At 44.4% G+C, this 22558-nt stretch overlaps 1 protein-coding gene across 4 annotated transcripts in view; it reads left to right on the forward strand.

The window, feature by feature from the left end:
- Window positions 1–18622, forward strand: part of DENND6A (DENN domain containing 6A) — a 53920-nt gene extending 35298 nt beyond the window's left edge. For 3 of the 4 annotated variants that reach the window (XM_050958462.1, XM_050958465.1, XM_050958464.1), the window contains 8 exons: window positions 5176–5241; window positions 5342–5406; window positions 7822–7911; window positions 9014–9067; window positions 9157–9266; window positions 14345–14447; window positions 15333–15407; window positions 16568–18622. In XM_050958462.1, coding sequence (XP_050814419.1) covers window positions 5176–5241; window positions 5342–5406; window positions 7822–7911; window positions 9014–9067; window positions 9157–9266; window positions 14345–14447; window positions 15333–15407; window positions 16568–16699 — 695 coding nt within the window. In that variant the 3' untranslated portion in view covers window positions 16700–18622. Of the gene's footprint in view, window positions 1–5175; window positions 5242–5341; window positions 5407–7821; window positions 7912–9013; window positions 9068–9156; window positions 9267–14344; window positions 14448–15332; window positions 15421–16567 lie in introns of all 4 variants that reach the window. The other variant, XM_050958463.1, reaches the window with a different exon arrangement.
- The last annotated feature ends 3936 nt before the right edge of the window (window positions 18623–22558 follow it).

Here is a 22558-nt window from a genome sequence, read left to right on the forward strand (position 1 = left end):
CTGGTCGGATGCCATCGGAGCAGAGCTCCAGGTACCGCTCCACACCAAGTAGAGAGTATCGGCGGGACAGGCACAGACGCCATAGATGCTCCCATTCTCAGTGGAGCTACCGAAGCTGCTTCCGACACAGGCACCGTTGCCAGTCACGCTGCAGCTCTTTCACCTCGAGGCACTGTGTCCATGACTCCAGGCGGGGATCACCAGGTCTGCGTTGCCGCGGATCCAGGTATCGCAGCGTCTCGAGATGCAGCAGCTTGAGGTGGCACCATTCCTCAACATCAGAGTCCCAGTCCTGTGGCAGACATCGTTCTCGGTACCACAGCTCCTGCCGCTCCCACGGTACCGATAGGTCATTGGTAACCCCAATCTCGACCCACACACGGCCTCCTACGACCTAGCCAGGCCAGCCCGACCAGCTGGTGCTGCCAGTGTCACAGCAGAGTCAATGGTAAGGGCCCCCATGGCAAGGCCAGTGGTGCCAGTGTACCCCCTGGACACCCATGCATGCCCAGCCAGGCCCTCAGTCGATAGCAAGGGCATCAGAGGCTCCCTCAGCCACACTATCCAGACCTCTGAGAGAGAGATCAGCAGGCCATGGTTCCTTGGCACTGCACGAGGAGTCCGACCAAGGGGTGGATCCTGTGGCATCGGTCGACATGCAGAGCCCCGTACTGGCCCCTTCCTCCGCACCGGATGATAAGATTGCAACCCCATCCCGCTCCGCACCACAAGAGGACTTCAGGGCTCATCAGGAGCTACTGAAGCGAGTAGCATGCAGTCTCCAACTCCAAGCTGAGGAGATGGAGGGTCCCTCAGACTCGCTGTTCAACATGCTGTCATTTTTCGTACCAGGCAGAGTGGCCCTCCTGCTGCACGAAGCGGTGACTAACATCTCCAATGCCCTCTGGCGAACGCCGGCCTCCCTTGTGCCGATATCGAAAAAGGCAGAGCATAAATATTTCGTAGTCCGTCAATTATAGAGAAAGACAGGGTCAACCAGGACCCATACCTAAAAATGAAGACTCTAAAAGACTGGACTCGTTTGTCAGGAAGTTTTATTCATCAGCCAGCTTCCAGCTCTGGGTGGCCAACCACCAGGCCCCGCCCAGTCGCTATGAGTTTAACTTGTGGCAGTCGCTGCCAGAATTTGAGCCCTTCCTTCCAGAGCACGAAAGGAAGGATTTTAAGGTGCTGGTGGAGGAGGGCACCACCGCCACAAAGGCTGCGCTGCAGGTGGCGTCGGATGCAGCCAACACAGCTGCTCGGTCCGTGGTCTCAGCTGTGTCTATGCTCACGACGTCATGGCTTCTGCTGTCAGGACTCTCCGCAGAGGTGCAATCTGTGATGCAGGATCTTTCCTTTGATGGCAGGGACCTGTTCACAGAACAAACAGACGTGAGGCTCCATGGCATGAAGGACTCACGTACTATCCTTCAAACCCTCAGGCTCTACATTCCGCCCAAGAGAAAACCTAAGCTGCAAACCTCCGTCCCGGCACCCCAGCTGAGATATGAACCTGCCTACAAGAGGTCCAAAACCCAAAAGAGGTGACTCAGAGGCAGTCTTGCTCTGCCCCGCAGCCTGGGTCCTCCAGGGACAAGCAATAGGGCAAGAGACGGTTTTGACTGGTTGCAGAAGGGTACCCGGGTGGCCCCCAAGAGGACCCTCCTACCAATAAAGTTTGCCTTCAGCAACCGCTTGTCTGCGTTCCTTGTGGAATGGTCCCGAATAATGTCGGACCAATGGGTCCTCAACACCATTTCCCAGGTGTACACATTACAATTTGTCTCATCCCCAACCTCCCATTCCCACCGCCCTCCCTTGGATGGCAGCAGGGACCTGTCACATCTACCCCTGCTACAGCAGGAAGTGGGTCAGCTCCCTAGCTTGGGAACTGTGGAAAAGGTTCTGTGGGAGTTCCGAGGGAAAGGGTTTTACTCCCGTTAGTTCCTGATCCCCAAGACAAAAGGGGGGCTCAGGCCCATCCTAGATTTGCGAGACCTCAATCGGTTCATGGCGAAATGCTGGTTCCACATGGTCTCTCTGGCATGTATCATACCCTCTCTGGACCCTGGCGATTGGTATACGGCCCTGGACCTTCAGGACGCATACTTCCATGTCCATATATTCAAGGGGCACAGATGCTTCCTCCGTTTCCTAGTGGGACAGAACCACTACCAATTTACAGTCCTCCCATTTGGCCTGTCCACTGTACCCAGGGTGTTCACAAGTGTATGGCGGTAGAAGCGGCCTGCCTCAGATGCCGAGAGGTACAGATATTTCCCTGCCTCGATGACTGGCTACTGAAGGGCAGCTTGCGGCCCCACATACAGAACCACCTTGTGGACCTGCTCTTGGTTGTGTGCGCCAACCTAGGCCTCTTAGTGAACGAGGCCAAGTTGACACTTGTTCCAGTGCAGCGCATAGAATTCATAGGCACTCTCCTGGATGCCTCCAAGGCCACAGTCTCCCTTCCCCTAGGCAGGTTCCAGACCCTGAAGGGGCTCATAGCCTCAGTCATGGAGTTCCCCATCACCACGGCCAGGGCATGCCTGCGGCTCATAGGCCACATGGCGGTGTGCATGTACGTGATCCGCCACGCCAGGCTTCGGATGAGGCCCACTCCAATTCTGGCTGGCCTCAGAGTTCTCCCAGGCCCAGGACAAACTGGACAAGGTTCCGGCACCAGTGATCGCCATGCTACAGTGGTGGTCCTGCCTGGCCAATATGCTCCAGGGAATTCCCTTCCGGGCCCAACCTCTTCACTAGACCTAGCGTCCAGCGCTTCAGACTTGGGCTGGGGGGCCCACATAGGGAATTCACAGACCCAAGAAATGTGGTCAGCTGTGGTGCTGTCCCTTCACATAAACATCAGGGAACTCAGGGCGATATGCTTAGCCTGTGTGGCGTTCAGCTCACAGCTACATGGAAAGGTGGTCAGAGTTCTCACGGACAACACTGCTGTGATGTTTTACATCAACAGGCAAGGTGGGACGAGGTCCTTGGCCCTCTGCCGGGAAGCCCTCAGCCTCTGGGAGTTCTGTATAGCTCACGACATCTCCACCTGCTTTCCACCTGCCAAGCGTCAACAACACACAGGCCGTTTGCTTGAGCAGGGTTTTCTCCTCCCAACACGAGTGGTCACTCCACGAGCTCTTCCGAGCCTGGGGCACTCCTCAAATAGACCTGTTTGCGACCCAACAGAACCGCCGTTACCCCATGGTCTGTTCTGGGGTGGGGTGGGAGGAACGTGATCTCAGATGCCATACTCCTGTCATGGTCATGTCAACTCCTTTATACATTTCCCCCATTTCCCCTCATCAGCAAGGTCCTGGAGAAAGTAAAAACGGACAAGGCACACGTCGTCCTGATTGCCGGGACCAGACTGGAGCAACATTGGTTCAGACCCTCTTGGGCTTGCTGGTGGCCCTTCTGCGGCCATTGCCACTCCACCCGGACCTATTCTCCTAGGACCAGGGCCGCCGCCTCCACCCCAGCCTAGCTGCCCTCCATTTGACAGTGTGGCTACTCAATGGCTAGATGCGGAGGAGGCAAGCTGTTCTGAAGGGGTCAGGAGTGTCCTCCTAGAAAGTAGGAAGCCATCCATGCGCCGAGCCTACCTAGCGAAGTGGTCCCAGTTCTCCAGGTGGGCAGGCAAATGGGGTACTTCTCCAATGGCTGTCCCACTCAGACTTATCCTTGAGTACCTCCTTCACCTTAGAACTCAGGGCCTGGCGCCTTCCTCCGTCAAGGCACACCTGGTAGCTATTTTGGCATTCCACCCACCAGTCCAGGGCTGCTCCATTTTCTCCCACGCCATGCAGGCGTTTCCTCAAAGGACTTGACTGGTCCTTTCCTTATGCTAGAACCCCGGTTCCTCAGTGGGATCTAAACTTGGTGTTATCGTGTCTCACAGGGCCCCCATTCGAACCCCTGGCCACATGCTCTTGGTCTCACCTTTCATGGAAGGTAGCCTTCCTCGTGGCTATCATGTCAGCCTGGCAGGTCTCAGAGCTCAGGGCCCTGACCTGCGACCCTCTTCCCCCCCCCGCCAGTCATTCACAAGGACAAAGTGCAGCTCCGTCCACACCCTGCAATCCTTCCTAGGCCTCCGCCTTTCACATGGACCTGGACATCTCCCTGCCTGTCCTCTACTCTAAACCTCATGCCTCTAACGAAGAACGCAGCCTCTATACGCTTAATATGCACAGGGCGCTCGTGTTCTATCTGGATTGGACTAAGCCGTTCCGTAGGTCCTCGCAACTCTTAGTTGCTTCAGCCAAGCGCATGGAGGATCTCCACCCAGAGACTTTCCCAATGGATTACATTGTGCATCCACACATGCTTCAACCTAGCAGGGGGTCCCTCACCACCTCGTGACGGCACACTTGACAAGGGCCCAGGCCTCATCGGCTGTCTTTGTTGCCCATGTCCCTAAATAGGACATCTGTAGAGCCGCTACCTGGTCCTCAGTACACAAGTTCATGTCGCACTATGCGATTGTCTCCCACTCCAGGGATGACGCTGGTTTCAGTAGGGCTGTGCTTCAGCCAGGGAATCTGTGAACTCCTACCCACCTCCACCAGACATAGCTTGCAATCACCTATTGTGGAATACACATGAGCAAGCACTTGAAGAAGAAAGGACCGTTACCTGTTCCATAACTGGTGTTCTTCGAGATCTTTCTCTCATGTCTATTCCACATTCCGCCCTCCTTCCCCTCTGTTAGAGTTGGTTTGTCAAGAAGGAACTGAGGAGGCGCCACTCCAGGGATTGCAGCAGTGTTCCCCCTACGGGTACTGCTAATGGAAAAACTTCTGGCACTGGTGCACATGGCGAGCATGCACACCTACTGTGGAATAGACATAAGCAACACATCTAAAAGAATGCCAGTTAGGGAACAGGTAACTGTCCTTCTCTAATTTTCTTCAATATAGAGGATTTTTAATATTTTTTATTTTAATGCAATTTTGTTCAATGGAAAGTCAGCAAGACTTAGTTTATCTATTACATTTTCATATATATTTTAGTTGGGATGCTTACCTACACTTCTGATATCTCATGTGTCGTTAGGCAATGTACTGAATAAAAATAAGGATTTATAAATAATAATTGTGGTGCATGCACCCAAAGAGAAGATTTTTAAGGTGGTGGTGATTTTAAATATTTTGGCAGGTGAAGTTCCAAAGCAAGTGAAAGTGAAAAAGCTGAAAAACCTAAAGACTTTGGATTCTAAACCTGGTAATAAGCTTGATCATCATAAAAACATAAGCCATACCATTTTCTTTACTAAAAATGCATACCCTAGCTGTTTTTTTGGCTGTATTCTTTTTTATTCCAGGTGTTTATACATCTTATAAGCCATACTTGAACAGAGATGAAGAAGTCATAAAACAGTTACAAAAGGTAAACTTGCAGATCTGTTTATTGAAACTGTTTTGTATGTTGGTAGATCTTTTTCTTCATATATGGGTTGTCAAGTATGTAAACAGAACTCTCAGGGTATATCTACACTATGGGATTATTCCGAAATTACAGAAACCAATTTTTGGAAACAGATTGTATAAAGTTGAGTGCACGCGGCCACACTAAGCACATTAATTTGGCGGTGTGCGTCCATGTACCAAGGCTGCGTCGACTTCCAGAGCGTTGCACTGTGGGTAGCTATCCCATAGCTATCCCATAGTTCCCGCAGTCTCCCCCGCCCATTGGAATTCTGGGTTGAGATCCCAACGCCTGATGGGGCCAAAAATTTGTCGCGGGTGGTTATGGGTAAATGTCGTCAGTCAATCCTCCCTCCATGACAGCAACGGCAGACAATCATTTTGCGCCCTTTTCCCTGGATTGCCCAGGCAGACACCATAGCACAGGAACCATGGAGCCCGTTCAGCCTTTTTTCACTGTCACCATATGTCTACTGGATGTTGCTAACAGACGTGGTACTGCAGTGCTACACAGCAGCATCCCCTTGCCTTTGCAAGTTAGCAAAGATGGTTACCAGTCATACTGTACCATCTGCTGCTGTCATGGGTGCTCCTGACTGGCCTCGGTGAGGTCGATCGGGGGCGCATGGACAAAAATGGAAACGACTCCCCAGGTCATTCTTTTCTTTAAGTTTTGTCTAATGGAGAGTCAGTCCTGCCTAGAATATCAGGCAATCCTACTAAAGAACCAGAGAGGCAAACAGCCGCTCTGGGTCAGAGCCCCAGACATCCCGCAGAAATGATGAGCTGCATGCCATTCTAGGTGGTGCCCCTGCAACAACGCCATCCGTTGCTTCCCTCCTCCCTTACCCCTCCTGGGCTACTGTACCGTCTGCCGTCCGCAAGGGAAGGGAAGGGGATGCTGCTATGTAGCGCTGCAGCACCATGCCTGCCAGCAGCATCCAGTAGATATACAGTGAAATTGAAAAAAGGTGAGAAACTATTTTTTTCCCTTTGCTTTCATGGGGGGGAGAGGGGGCTGACGACATATACCCTGAACCACCCGCAACAATGTTTTTGACTCTTCAGGCTTTGGGAACTCAGCCAAGAATTCAAATGGTTTTCGGAGAGTGCAGGAACTGTGGGATAGCTACAGTCATCAGTCGCCCCTCCCCCGTGAGCGTCCATTTGATTCTTTGGTTTTCTGGTACACTTGTCTCAGCTCCTTAGTTTCACGCAGCACTGTGTTGAGTCCTTGTTGTGGCCCTCTGTCCATCATGGCCTTGGAGATTTTTTCAAACGTTTTGGCATTTCGTCTATTGGAACGGAGTTCTGATAGAACAGATTCATCTCTCCATACAGAGATCAGATTCAGTAACTCCCATACAGTCCATGGTGGAGCTTTTTTTTGTTTCTGGGACTGCATGGTCACCTGTGCTGATCAGCTCTCCATGCTGGGCAAACAGGAAATGAAATTCAAAAGTTTGCGGGGCTTTTCCTGTCTACCTGGCCAGTGCATCCGAGTTCAGATTTCTGTCCAGAGCGGTCACAATGGTGCACTGTGGGATAGCTCCCGGAGGCCAATACCGTCGAATTGCGGCCACACTAACCCTGATTCGAAATGGCAATACCAATTTGAGCGCTACTCCCCTCGTCAAGGAGGAGTACCGATATCAATATTAAGAGCCCTTTATATCAAAATAAAGGGCTTTGTTGTGTGGACGGGTGCAGGGTTAATTCGGTTTAACGCTGCTAAATTTGAGATAAACTCATAGTGTAGACCAGGCTTCAGAGACTAAAACAAAAAACTCTGAAAATATGAACTTGGAAACTTTTATGTCTTTGCCCTGCCTGAGCTGATTCAAACATTGTCTTCTAGGAGCATTTGTCTTCCTGTCAGCAGTTGTAGTTGTGCTTCTTAAATAAATAAATAAATGATGGAATTTAAAAAAATTAAGATAAGAATCCAGAGAGTCTAGATGATTAACCAAAGTCTGTCCATGCTTTTTCAAACCTCTTTGGCCTAGAAATCTCTTTTGTGTGAGTTTTCTCAACTCAAAATTTCCTAGCTTTGACTGGCTTATGGTTATTCTCAGAATATTTTTTTCTCCTAGTGTTTGGTTTCCTTTCCTAGATGAACTTGAAATACAGAGGTCATGTAAAAACATAATAAAAAAGAAACAGAAATCACTGTAATCTATATTAAGACTATTAAAATGCAACACAATTAATAGTGTTAGTGATTTCTGTACAGCAGTGTCTTAAGTCTGTTTTAAATAGGTGTACATCAGTGGAGTGTGAACCTGGTCTTTGATGTGTCTCCTAAGTGTTTAGTAATTAAGACATCTTTTTGTCATATGTTGGAATAATAGATTATTACTGTGGTTGCTTCTTACAGGGTGTACAACAGAAACGTCCTGCAGAAGCCCAAAGTGTAATTCTTAGACGTTACTTCTTGGAACTGACACAAAGCTTCATCATTCCATTAGTAAGATGACATATGTAATATTTGCTGGCCAACACCTCTGATAAAAATGTATTTCTTCAGCATAAAAGCTATTGTCATAATTTCTTTCAAATAAGTAGAGTTCTGGGCTACCTTTGTGATTTTATTTTTTAAACATATAATTGGTCCTTCAGTTTTAATTTGCTCAGGTGTGCTAGGAAGATGACGATGGTGGTTTAGTAGTCTAAGCATCAGATTTGAAGCATTTTAAACTCCCTGAAACCCAGGGCCGGCGCTACCATTTAGGCAGCCTAGGCAATCGCCTAGGGCGCCAGAATAAATGGTGGGAGCCGTTTTGCCGGAGGGAGCGGCAGGCGGCTCCGGTGGAGCTGCCGCAGTGGTACCTGCGGAGGGTCCTGTGCTCCGCACCTCCGGTGGAGCTGCCACAGTGGTGCCTGCAGATGGTCGGCTGCTTGCGCAGCTCCGGTGGACTGCCCACAGGCATCACTGCGGCAGCTCCACCGGAGCCACGGAGCACCGGACCCTCCTCAGGCACTACTGCGGCAGCTTCAGCGGAGCTGCGGGACCAACATGCGGGGCAGTGAAATTGCCGTCCACCTAGGGCGCTCAAACCCCTAGCGCCGGTCCTGCTGAAACCACAGGTTCAGATCCCAGCAGGGTACTTTTATCTGTGTATCCGTAAAGGCAGGTACTGTGAGGTAGTGTTTCAGATGAGACCTCAGCAATAGAGATCCTGTCTGTTCTAAATGGACACTAATGATTCCATAGTGGGTTTTTTTTTGTTTTGTTTTGTTTTTTACTTTGAGTACTTCCTCTAACTCTTCACATATTCTTTGAATAAATTTTCTGTCCTAACACTGAACGTGCTGTCAACTGCTTAGTTGTCTCCTTTAATCCCAGAGCTGACTGGATTTCAGTGGTGTTGAATATACATAGTTTATAAATCACTTTGTGATGAGAAGAGCTATATAAATGTATATTATTATACTTCATTATGATAGCTGAGAAGACTGTTCTATGCAGCCTTTTTCAACCAAGTGGCATATTACTGCGAATTGATTAAAAATACAGTGGCTCCAAGATCAGGATTTTTTTTTCTTAAATTATTTTTCTTCCTTCTCAGGAACGTTATGTGGCAAGCCTGATGCCCCTGCAAAAGAGCATATCTCCATGGAAGGTAAGGAAATAATCCTTGAATGAGCTGAAAATGTTTGTGATTAAAGAAAACTCATACTTAAGCTGCCAAAAACTTGGTTTCTTTTGTAGAGTCCACCACAGCTGAGACAATTCAGCCAAGAAGACTTTATGAAAACACTTGAGAAAGCAGGACCACAGCTCACCTCTGGATTAAAGGGAGACTGGATAGGACTTTACAGGTCACTTTTTAAAATGAGACCCCAATTTGTATGTAAATACAGTGATGCCTAACATGTTACATGCCCTTTTTGTTTTTGGGATAAATCTAATTGTTCTTATAACTCAATATTATGCAAAAGGATTTGTTTACATAGTTGGTGTCTAATCAAACAAATTCATAATGTTTAGCAAACTTTAAATATCCATTTAGATATGCGCCTCTGGGTAACCTGTTAATGGTTTTCATGTGACAGTGCAATTATAGATCTCTATATTCTAGCATTAAAAAAATTACTGGATAAATGGGAAGAAAAGCTTTTCAGTAGGGAGCTCTAAATAGCTGAATGTGGGATCTCATAGTTTCATCCTGGTAAGTCTTATATTCTGGACTCATTTTATCCCCAGAACATCTCTTCTATCTATTTAGCTGTAATTGTAGTACTTTCTCAAATGGGAAGTTAAGATGCAGTTGTCCTGATGGAATGGCCAGCAAGAGTGCTGGGTAAAGCACCTTTTTCACTCCATCTTTCATACATCATAGTGCTTTGATACTACAGGGGGATCCAGTGGATATAGTGTACTTGGATTTTCAGAAAGCCTTTGACAAGGTCCCTCACCAAAGGCTCTTAAGCAAAGGAAGCTGTCATGGGTAAGAAGGAACTTCCTCTCATGGATTGGTAAATGGTTAAAAGATAGGAAACAAAGGATAGAAATAAATGGTCAGTTTTCAGAATAGAGAGAGGTAAATAGTGGTGTCCCCCAGGGGTCTGTTCTGGGACCAGTTCTATTTGACATATTCATAAAAGATCTGGAAAAAGGGATAAACAGTGAGGTGGCAAAATTTTCAAATGATACAAAACTATTCAAGACCGTTAAGTCCCAAGTAGTCTGTGAAGAGCTATAAACGGATCTCACAAAATGCTAAGTAATGCACATTGGAAAACATAATTCCAACTATACATATAAAATGATGGGATCTAAGTTAGCTGTTACCACTCAAGAAAGAGATCTTGGAGTCATTGTGGATAGTTCTCTGAAAACATCCACTCAATTTGTAACAGCAGTCAAAAAAGTGAAGAGACTGTTGGGAATCATTAAGAAAGGGATAGATAATAAGACAGAAAATATCATATTGTCTCTATGTAAATCCATGGTATGCCCACATCTTGAATGCCGCATGCAGATGTGGTCACCCCATCTCAAAAAAGATTGGAAAAGATTCAGAAAAGGGCAACAAAAATGATTAGGGGTATGGAATGGCTGCCATATGAGGAGAGATTAATACTGGGACTTTTCAGCTTGGAAAAGAGACGACTAAGGGGAGATATGATAGAGGTCTATAAAATCATGACTGGTGTAGAGAAAGTTAACAAGGAAGTGTTATTTACTCCTCCTCCTAACACAAGAACTAGGGGTCACCAAATGAAATTAATAGGCAGTAGATTTAAAACAAAGTAAGTATTTTTTCACACAATGCACAGTCAACCTGTGGAACTCCTTGCCAGAGGATGTTGTAAAGGTCAAGACTATAACAGGGTTCAAAAGAGAACTAGATAAACTCACAGAGGATAAATCCATCAGTGGCTGTTAGCCAGGATCAGCAGGGATGGTGTCCCTAGCCTCTGTTTGCCAGAAGCTGGGAATAGTTTACAGGGGATGGATCACTTGATGATTACCTGTTCTGTTCATTCCCTCTGGGGCACCTGGCATTGGCCACTGTCGGAAGACAGGATACTGGGCTAGATGGACCTTTGGGTTGACCCAGTATGGCCGTTCTTATGTACAATGATAGGTTCTTTTTAAAAAATGCTTCTGTCTTTCAAAATGCAATTGGTAAGATCATCTTCCTGGCTTATGTTCCTGACCACATCATAGTTTTCTTTGAGTTCTTGCTCTAGTCCCCCAAGACATTACTTTTTGTCTTGACCCTGTGACCTTGACAACTTAGCCTCACCCTATCTGACCTAGTATCATACTGTACCGTTGAGCCCTGTCATGGTATAAACCCCCACTCTGAACCTTAGCGTCCAAAAGATGGGGTACCAGCATGAATTCCTCTAAGCTTAATTACCAGCTTAGTACTTGTAGCGCTACCACCAACCAGGAATTCCAGTGCCTAGTACACTCCGGTCCCCCACAAAACCTCGCCTGGGGACCCCCAAGACCCAGTCCGTCTGGATCTTAACACAAGGAAAGTAAACTCTTTCCCTCACCGTTGCCTCTCCCAGGCTTCCCCTCCCTGGGTTACCCTGGAAGATTACTGTGATTCAAACTTCTTGAATCTTAAAACAGAGAGGAAAATTCACCTTCCCCCCTCCTTCTCTCTCCCCCTCCCAGACTCTTCCTGAGAGAGAAAGTAATCCTAACACAGAGAGAAAATTAACCTTTCTCTCCCCCTTCCCTCCTTTCTCCCCACCAATTCCCTGGTGGATCCAGACCCAGTCCCCTGTGGTCTCACCAGAATAAAAAAACAATCAGGTTCTTAAACAAGAAAAAGCTTTTAATAAAAGAAAGAAAAAAAAGAGTAAAAATTATCTTTGTAAATTTAAAATGAAATAGGTACAGGGTCTTTTAGCTATACACACTGGGAATACCCTCCCAGCCTAAGTATACAAGTACAAATTAAAATCCTTTCAGCAAAATACAAATTTGAACTCTTTTCAGCCAACTACACATTTGAACTCCTCCCAGCCAAATACACATTTGCAAATAAAGAAAACAAACATAAGCCTACCTTGCCTTAGCTACCTAGTACTCACTATTCTGGACATATAAGAGACAGTATCAAAGAGATTGGAGAGAAACCTGGTTGCACGTCTGGTCCCTCTGGGCCCCCAGAGTGAACAACAATCAAAAACTAACAGCACACACAAAAACTTCCCTCCCTCAAGATTTGAAAGTATCCTGTCCCCTGATTGGTCCTCTGGTCAGGTGACAGCCAGGCTCACTGAATTTGTAACCCTTTACAGGCAAAAGAGACATGAAGTACTCCTGTTCTATTAACCCTTAACTATCTGTTTATGACAAGCCCTGCCTTCACTCTGCCAAAATTCTTAGCTTTTACTGCCCATCTCACAACTTTTTCCTTAAGCATCTTTGCCACGCGGCCCCTTATACAGTTTTTTTTAAATCTCTACTATAATTGTTACAACTAATACCTTTATCTTCTTTCAGGCCTTGTCTACACCACAAAGTTGCAGCGCTGGTGAGGGGGTTACAGCGCTGCAACTTAGGAGGTGTACACATCTGCAGGGCATTACCAGCGCTGCCACTCCCTGTTTGCAGCGCTGGCCGTACACCCGGTCGAACCTCGGGTGTAGAGGATCCAGCGCTGGTGATCCAGCGCTGGTCATCAGGTGTAGACACTCACCAGCGTTTTTCTTGACCTCTGTGGAATAAGCAGGTATCCCAGCATACCTGAGGAAGCCTCTCTGGTAATCAAGCAGGTCTCCTTCCCCGCGGTTTGCTCTCGCGTTCCCCGAACCCCCCCCGCAAGCAGGTCTCCTTCCCCGCGGTGTGCTCTCGCGTTCCCCGAACCCCCCCCGCAAGCAGGTCTCCTTCCCCGCGGTGTGCTCTCGCGTTCCCCGAACCCCCCCCCGCAAGCAGGTCTCCTTCCCCGCGGTGTGCTCTTGCGTTCCCCGAACCCCCCCCGCAAGCAGGTCTCCTTCCCCGTGGTGTGCTCTCGCGTTCCCCGAACCCCCCTGGAAACCGCGGGGAAGGAGACCTGCTTGCAGGGGGGTTCGGGGAACGCGAGAGCAAACCGCGGGGAAGGAGACCTGCTTGCGGGGGGGGGTCGGGGAACACCGGAGCAAACCGCGGGGAAGGAGACCTGCTTGCGGGGGGGGGTCGGGGAACACCGGAGCAAACCGCGGGGAAGGAGACCTGCTTGCGGGGGGGTTCGGGGAACACCGGAGCAAACCGCGGGGAAGGAGACCTGCTTCCCCGCGGTTTGCTCTCGCGTTCCCCGAACCCCCCTGCAAGCAGGTCTCCTTCCCCGCGGTTTGCTCTCGCGTTCCCCGAACCCCCCTGCAAGCCGCCCAACAGCGCTGCAGTGTGGCCACATCTAACACCACTTGCAGCGCTGGTTGCTGTAAGTGTGGCCACTGTGCAGCGCTGGCCCTATACAGCTGTACCAATACAGCTGTAACAACCAGCGCTGCAAAATTGTAGATGTAGACATACCCTCACATGCCCCCTTAACACTCACCTCTGCTGTGATGCCTCCAAAACCCTGCTTGCTGATCATGGATAGGCAGATGTTTTTCCTACTCCCATACGTTTAGACTTGGCCAGTCCTCACTGTGTCTTTTTATCCTAATTTTAAAAAGAAAGGAACTAACCAAGTTGTGTTAATCCTTCTCCATGTTTGTTTGTATGTTTTATCTCCATTTTTCTATCTTTTGTGAAGTCCTCCAGGACAGGTTTTGTCTCTAACATATGTTTGCACAGCACCCAGCATAATCTGGTCCTGGTCCTTGGGTGATACCATAATATAAATCTTTACGAATAATCTGTATAAACAGAAATAGATGGCTATATAGTACTCGTATACTTATCCATATGGGAAGTAAGAATCCCAAGGTCAAAGAAGCTGTGTTATATTAACCCCTAAACTCATGAAGAACTAGCAAGAGCGATAGTCATGAAACTCTTTAGTTCTCAATCACCTTTCCTTTCATTAGAATGGAAACTTCGCCAAAGAGTAATGGCAGGGGACATGAAATTGTTTTTGATAATCAACATTTCAAATAAAATGACAAGTCATTTAAATACAAGCATCTATGCCTGAAGACTTCATAAGAACTTCAGTGCCTAAGGCTTTTTGGTGTTTTTTTGAAGGGACACAGAAACCTGTTTCAGAAATAGTGACATTTTTAATCAGTGTTCCACTACATAACTTTCCTTCCCAAGCAGAATTAATAATTTTTCTGAAAGATGAAAACCTTCTAATTTATATTTATATCCTCCTCCTCCCCACAACAAAACTACTATACAATCTTGTGAAGTTGTGTAAGAGACTTGATGATGGAGGAAAAAGAAAGAATTGAATTGAGAATGTAATTTAAAATATAAATTTGTTTGCACTGTTTTATTAAAGACATTTCTTGAAATCTCCAAACTTCAATGGCTGGTTCAGGACCCGGAGGAAGGAAATGACGCAGAAGTTGGAGGCCCTCCATTTAGAAGCGCTCTGTAATGAGGTAAGAAAAATATGATTTTTTTCTTGTAGTGATTTATAAAAAAAATGTTTACATCAAAACTTTGCTCCATGTTTCAGAAGTGTTCTTTCCTCGCCACCTGTCAACTGTAATCATTAAAAAGATTGAGATACTTGTCAGAATTTTTTATTTCAACTAAAAATATAAAAATAAAAAAAGTTAAATTGCAGTTTGAAACACTTTAAAAAAAAAAATCTCTGCAGCATTTGGAATCTAAAGGGTGTGCTAATGCTGGAGAGCTGGAAAATAAAATTGACCAGCCTGTGTTTGTCTTAAAATGACAAATGCATAAATAGTGAGTAGTAGTATATTGCAGTAATGTTCTAAATACACCTCTATCCCAATATAACGCAGTCGTAGGGAGCCAAAAATCCCTACTGCGTTATAGGTGAAATGCCGTTATATCAGGGTAGTGGTGGCAGGGCTGCAGCAGTGATTTAAAGAGCCGGGGCTCCGGCCACAGGGAGCCCCAGGCCCTTTAAATCGCCGGCGGAGCCCCGCTACTGCAGCCCCAGATAGCAGCGGCAGGGCTCCAGCGCTGATTTAAAGGGCCCTGGACTCTTTAAAGTGCTGCCCGAGCCCTGCTGCTGCAGCCCTGGCGTAATGGCGGCAGGACTGCAGCAGGGCTCTGGTGGCGCTTTAAAGGGCCCTGGGCTCCGCAGCAGCTGGAGCCCCGGACCCTTTAAAGCGCTGCCGGAGCCCCGCTGCTACCGCGCTGTATGCGAACCCGTGTTATATCAGGTCACGTTATAGCGGGGTAGAGGTATATACTAGAATTTTTTCAAAAGTAAATTAATGGTTTTGTTGAAAGTACTGTGTGTTTTATGTATGTAAATATTTCAGCATTATGAATTTTTATCCTTAAAGGACTTGCTTTTCTGGAGTCAGAAACATACTGAAGTAGAAATAGTGGATCTTGTCTTAAAGCTAAAGAATAAACTGGTATGTAACTATAGTAAGTACAGATGAAATTTGTCACTTCATATTGTAGAGTGAGTGTGTTTGTGTGTTTTACATCCACTTCAAATTGAACTGAATGTTCCTCACAAGACTTTGATAGCTCAGAAGATTGATGGTGATCATCTAGGTCACTAATTCAAATGTGGATGGCCCAGTTCAGCAGTAACCAGAAGGCTGGTGGCTGAACAGCACTTAGATGGTTTAATTGATTGTTTCAGTCCTGTGCCTAGCTGACATCTCAAAACTCACTTTAACTGGAGCCACGGCTTCCTGAGTGTCCCCCTCATGGCCAGAGGTTGCTCTCCAGCACCTTTCCTCTGTTTTCCTCTCTTCAGGGCCCCTGAAATAACTGCACACGGGCTTTTCTCTGGGTTTACATCACCCCTGCCTAGTGCTGGTTTAATAATAGAAACTGTTCAAAACAATCCTCAGGGTCCCAAAATACAATCCATCACCACAACCCTAAAGTTAATACTTAGCTCTGGCATCTTCTGTCACAGCCAGAGCTCTTCTTCTGTTCCAGTCTGTTGTCCCATCTCTTCCAAGCTGGAGCTCAGCCTTCTGGCACTCATCTCTAAGCCCATACCCAATCAGGGAAATCCTATTTCCAACTCATTGGTCTCTGGCCTCAAAACTCTCCTGATGTCAGCATCTTTCCAGCAGGAGCCTTTCTCACGCCTTGCAGTGGCCTGGGCTTTCTGCTGCTCTTATATAGGAAAATCACCTGATCTCACTTGTGACTCATTCAGTAATCAGGATTGGCTAGCCCTAGGCCCTCCATACCTTGAGGAACAAGCCACCCAGTTACACTTACTGATGTTTGCAATCTAAGTAGAGATGTCAAAATTAAGGGCTCAGTCCTGCTCCCAGTGAAGCCAATGAGTGTTTTGCCACTGACTCCAATAGGAGCAAGACTGAGTCCTAAATGAACCCGGAAACCAAACTTGCCTTGATTCCTGGAAGTCTGTCCAAATCAAGGTTGAAATAAGCTGGTGGTATGAGGGGAAGTTTGCATTCCCACTGTCCACGTACCTGTTCATTAGATGGAGGACTTCAGATCCATTAGTCTGATTTCTTTTATGAACGTTAAATTCACTTGCAGTTTTTTAATTGAAAAATGTGTTTAATTGTGCTTCCTATAGTTCCAGGCTGACAGAGAACATCTACCCATGAAACCTGACACTATGGAAAAGCTACAGATGCACATTGATACAATTATACTAGCACTCCCAGATGACTTACAGGATATTCTGCTCAAAACTGGTACAACATGATTTGTATTAGGATTTGTATGCCGCAAACACACAACATATTCCAAAGCTTCACAGAAGAGACTGGCAGAGATCAATGGACTGGAGCTGCGAATGGTATACTAACACTTGTAATTGACAGTAGTAATAGTGGAAAAACAATTTTTAGCTTTTATTTTAAAATAGAAACCTACAGGGGTTCCACTTAAATACTGATGGAACTAAAGAATTTCTGTGTTCATTATGTTTAAAACCAAGTGCTCTTATTAACAACCTGTGGGTATATGAAATTGTGAAACATGCAGGACCACAATGCAATGCTGGCATTGCAGATTTTTTTTTTTTTTAATTGGTGCTGCTGTGCACATTAATGTTAACTCAGGGGGAAGCATCATTCACATTGGCTTTGTAAAGAGACTATCCCATTTAAGGTAATATCTAATTATTTTTAAAGCCTTCTTTCTTTAGATATTTTTAATCTGATGTTAAAAACTAACTGCCATGCTATTGTGACTTGGATGAAGTACATAATAGTTGAGGAATTGTGTTGGCAAATCAAAATTTTATGATTTATAGAACTGCTATTAGCAGAGACAAATGAAAGCATTAAATAGACCATTAATCTTGTTTTACTTTTTTACTCTTTTTTTTTTTTCTTCAACGATTATATTACGTCTGCCTCTGGACAGAAAAGAAGGCATCTGTTAAATATATCCTAAGAAAGAGAAACTCGTATATTTTCCTTTAACTTTGTCCATTTAAAGTCAGATAATGGGTAATTGTCTTCACAGGCCTTAATGCTAACCCTAGATTAGTTGTGTTTTTGTCATTGAACAATTAAAATGATTTTAAAGCTGAACTGCTGAAATTAAGGATTTAAGTTTCCATTAATCTTAACTATATATAGTCTGCATCACAAAATATAAAGTGTTGCTTACTAAATATTACCAAGGTGTTAATGTTACTGTTGCTCATCCTGTAATAGATGTCAGTAGTGCTAGCTGGCACAGAATCCACTGTAGTTGAGGATCATTGTAGTAGTAATCTTAAGGTGTGCTTCTCTCTCCGGCCAGGAAATGATTGTGTTACTGTTTTTTAGGAGGAGGAAATGGGGCAGGAGAGAGGAGACTATATTACTTTCAACTGAAGGAATCTTGGGGATTGTTGAGACTATATCCAGAAAGAGTTGCAGCACAGTTAAGCTACTTAAAATACATGCATACAGTAAACATGCATAAATAATCCATTTTTCATTCTATATTAAGCAACAAGAATTTGTTGCCACTAGATCACCTTAAACCAAGAAAACTAAGACTGGTATAAGAAGTGCATATTTGCTCTGCATGCAAAGAGTGACTTTGAGGATCCATTCCAAGCAGGATAAGATGAAGCCATGATGTACAAATAAATACAGTACATACTTTATACTCTTAGATGACAAGTGGTTCACAATGATCAAAAGATTCTTCTTTACGTACTTTGGGTAGAATAAGAAGTCTTGTAACGTTGCAATTCTGCTATGGAAAAAAATGCCTTTGTATGATAAATGTTTCATAGTATCTTTCTAAAAATGTCTTATTTAGGTATAAACTGTCACATTGTTATTTTTAAGAAAATACGTATTTTAATACTTTTACAGTGTATATAACATTCATGATCAGAAGTTAGTTTAACAAATTGTATCAAGACTGTCATTTAAATTATACCACTATGGCATTAATTAATCTCTAACATGCAATTTGTTTTGCACAGCTGATGACTAGCATTTTTAACCCTGAAACTGAAAAGCGGTCATTACTCTGGTAAATTATCTTTAAATATTTGACTGAAGCACTGTATGATATCTTAGAACTGTGTAAACTGGCATCAGTTGTGTCAGCCTATTACCACTTGACTGAAAATATGTATTTTTGTAAAAGGAAATAAATGTCCATCTTTTAGAATGTTTATGTAGGTTACTTGTTCAGCAAATCAAATGTCCAAATTATCTCCTGCACTGAGGAATTGTTGAAACTGTTCAGCAGCCTACAGAGACACTTTCTTATTTGCCCCTCTGCCAGAACCCTCATCATTTGTCTCACTACAGCAGCAGGGAAGACACCCCCTTCTCTCCTCCTCCCTCACCCCCCACGCACACACAGCAGCAGCCGCTACTAGACTCAAAGGAGAATGTGAGGATATGTGACTGGGAGAAGACTCCAGGGAGATGTGGAGTAGATGAGAAAGAAAGGGGAAAACACTAGACAAGGGAAGCAGAGAGAGGAAGGAAGGTGATGCAGTATAAGGAAAAAAGTGGTGAATTAACAGTGAGTGGGGGGACAAGACATTTTGGGGGGGACAGACAAGGGAAGAAGTCCTAAGGAGGAAGAGAGAGGGAAAAATGATCAGGAAAGAAGGGCAATGACCTCACAGAAGGAAGGTGAGATGATGCCAGATGCTTCTGCCTACTTTTCACCCTTTGAAAATGCCTGGGGGAATTGAGGAGACAATCTGCTTGGGCTTTCTGCAAGCTAATAAATAGAAGCATCAGTGACAGATATGGAGCTCTCCTGTGACAATTTATGAATACTGTATGTTGGCCTGGTTCCTGGGATGCTTCCGGTATGAATGTATTGCTTTTAGTGTAATAGGGGACTGTCTGGAAAAACAAGCAGGAAAGAAAAGAATGGCCCAATACAGCCACCTCTCAGCAAACAGTTAAAAGTTGTTAAAGGACAACACAAGAACTATTAGTTTTGATGATTTTGCCTCCATCTCCAGCCAACCTATAACAGTGGTTTTGACCAGGACAGGAAAAGGCCCACAAATACAAAAGAACAAAGGAACTCTGGGAGGATAAAAAGGGGCATCCTCAAAAGAGAGAGGCAGCAGCAGTTCAGGGGAAACAGAGAGAGATACACAGTCCACACTGGGGATGTACGAAGAAGTTACACCTGCCTGGGTTACCATAAGGAGATGGTAAGATTTTAGATAAGATAAACAATCTACATGTATGTCTATCTTAACATCTTTTTTCTCTAAAAGCTTTGTTGTTACTGCTAAAATAAGCAAAACTTTGATATTAAGGCATTTTGTCACTATATGCCACTGGTCACAAACTCCTGAAGGGAAGAACCACAGGTTCCTGAACTCAGTGGCACAATGGGTCAGTGTGTTTGGCTGTTAACCGAAAGGATGGTGGTTCAAGCCCACCCAGGGACGGGGGAAAGGCTATGCTACTTCCTTGCTTCCCTGAAAGCTGCTGGGAGCCTCAAAGGTCCCTGAACTCAGTTGGGCCTATAGGATAATAAGTTGATACACAGGATACTGTACCCCAGGGCCCAGTCTAAGAGTGGGAGAATTGTGCAATCCCACCTTGTGATAGGTAAAGGTACAAGGATTAATGTCTGCAGGGGTGCACTCAGACCTGAAAGGAGACAGGTGCAGCTAGCTTTTTAACCATGACAGCAGCTATGGTCTTATCAGAAGAGAATGGACAAAGGATGGTGTGAGTGTAACAGTTCCGTATGGTTCTGCTGCGGAACCAAATCTCTACCAGTTTTGAGGCCCTGACCATTGACGATGTTGTGTATTCAGATTTAATACGTCATGAAGTCATGACTAACTCAGTTGAAGTTTTCTTTAAGTAAAGCAATCAAGCAATACTTATTACAGCGCTATGCAGAATAGAGAAAACAAAACGTATACCAGATCTGAGACTGGAGAAGTGAGGTAGGATAGTGTCCTTGAGTTCACTTATGACTACTCCCCAAAACTCACCTCTTATATACGGCTCAAAACAAAGAAAAATTTTTATTATCACTGTCAGGACCATCTGTGTGTGTGACCACAATAAGCTCTTAATACTTAGACATTAATATTGTGCAGATACATTGATTTTAGAATACAGGTCTGTCGCATCTTATGTGCATTTAACATGCTCAATTTCAGCTTTACACGGTCGGCAAAAACAAAACAAAAAAAAGAGAAACACAACAATTTTAATACTGTGCCTGTAGTGCGGGCGATTCTGCCTGCCATTACACTCAATGTAATTTTGACTATACACGATTTTCACTTTACACACTGACTGTGGAATGTAACCTCAGCATAAGATGTGACAGACCTGTACACCTGCTATACCTCGTGTCCTTTATCCATTTTGTAAGACAGTTACAGAACAGTTATGAGCATCACTTATCAATTATACTGTTTTGTCCATTACAACATAAATCTATAATAACAGGCATCTCTTTATAGACTGTGTTCACAGAAAATAAAATGCACTATTGACTGTGGACTTCTGCATTTCATGGTGTATGATTTACATAATTGATAAGCTAAAGACATCCATTCAGCCAATAATTTATAGATATTTTGTAATTGATAATCAAGTCATTATAATAGAAATCATCTGTTAAAGTAATTCCTGATAAGCCTAAAGCATCTTTTGATAATTATCTTTTATTAATTGCAGAAAACATCTGCCTCATCTAGGTTACAAGTGGTTCCTTTCTGGACATTTCTTTAAGGGTCAAGAGTTGAGTACAAAAGACACACAATCCATTATTTAACAACACACTAAGGTCTAGCTAAAATTCAGTATTATCAATAATGCACTAGGGTCAGCTAAAGTTCCAAGTAAACAGGGATAATAGAGTACAGGCCTACTAGGACAAAGATGTTCATTTATTTAAAACAAAACTCTCTTTAACACTGTAACTGGCACCTTTTGATTAACGCAACAGTTCCTGGGATTTCTGGTCAAGAAATTGAGTTTAATACAAAAATAATAAAGGATATATATTTACTATCCAATATAAACACACAAAGCTTGCTTGATGTTTTTCCCTTTGATGTTAGTTTCCACCCACCCATATTCTATTTTGGTAACTGGCAGTGGAGATTTTCCTTGAATTCCAGTGCTTGGGAATGGGCAAGTCTCTGACTTCTCTGCAAAACTTAGGAGCATCCCAGCTAGTGCAAGGACATGAGAGCCTTGGGGTCTGAAGAGGAGCAATTTTAGTGTTTCTTTGTTACTGTGCAAGGCATTTAACTCCCCTAAATTTAGCTAAGCATAAAGCTTTCATAAGATAAAAACAGTGATTTGAACAAGAGATGGCCATGGACTAAAACCTCAGATCTGTGCACTGTAAAACTCAGGAAATCTGGACCTGGACTTTGTTGGTTACTATCTCTACCTTGAACCAAAGCACCCGCCGTACAAACAGCAGCCCATAGCAATAAATTAAAATAGATATTTTTTTGGTTACAATTTTAAACTTTGAACAAATTTTAATTGTTTTAACTTTTAAAAAAAAATTACCTTTGTTGTTCAGAGCAGCATGATTTTACATTTTTACCATTTATATTTGGACTTTAAGCCATGTCTCCCATTAGCACCTTGAATCAAAACTGCTGGAGCATGTTCATGGTGTCCTTACTCAGGCAATATTTGTTTTAACCTGCGAGGTGAAATGTATGTATTGGAATAATTTTAAAATAAACTTTCTTCATTTGGTAACTTCTTGCTGCTACTTTAAAGCTCAATAAAGCTTGATTATTCTTCAAAGGTAAAAAATGTGCAACTACCTTATTCTGTTTTTATTAGGGAATATCCACTGTAGTTACCCATTAACTGAGCCTGTCAACAGAAACTGAGGTTCTTGATTTTTATCTGTGATTTTTTACAAAATTCTTTCACCCCACAAGGAAGCTGTAAACGATTTAAATATTCAAAAATGGTAGCTTTAAAATGTTACATAATGGAGGAAATTCCTGGAAGATGAGCTCTAAAACTTAAAAGGGTGAAATCCTAGCCCAACTGAAGTCAATGCAAGTTTTGCCTTTGATTTCAGTGGGATCAGTATTTCATGCTAGATTTTCATCCTACTATTTTAAATA

The sequence above is a fragment of the Gopherus flavomarginatus genome, chromosome 6, assembly GCF_025201925.1.
Source record: "Gopherus flavomarginatus isolate rGopFla2 chromosome 6, rGopFla2.mat.asm, whole genome shotgun sequence".
Taxonomy (NCBI): Eukaryota; Metazoa; Chordata; order Testudines; family Testudinidae; genus Gopherus; species Gopherus flavomarginatus.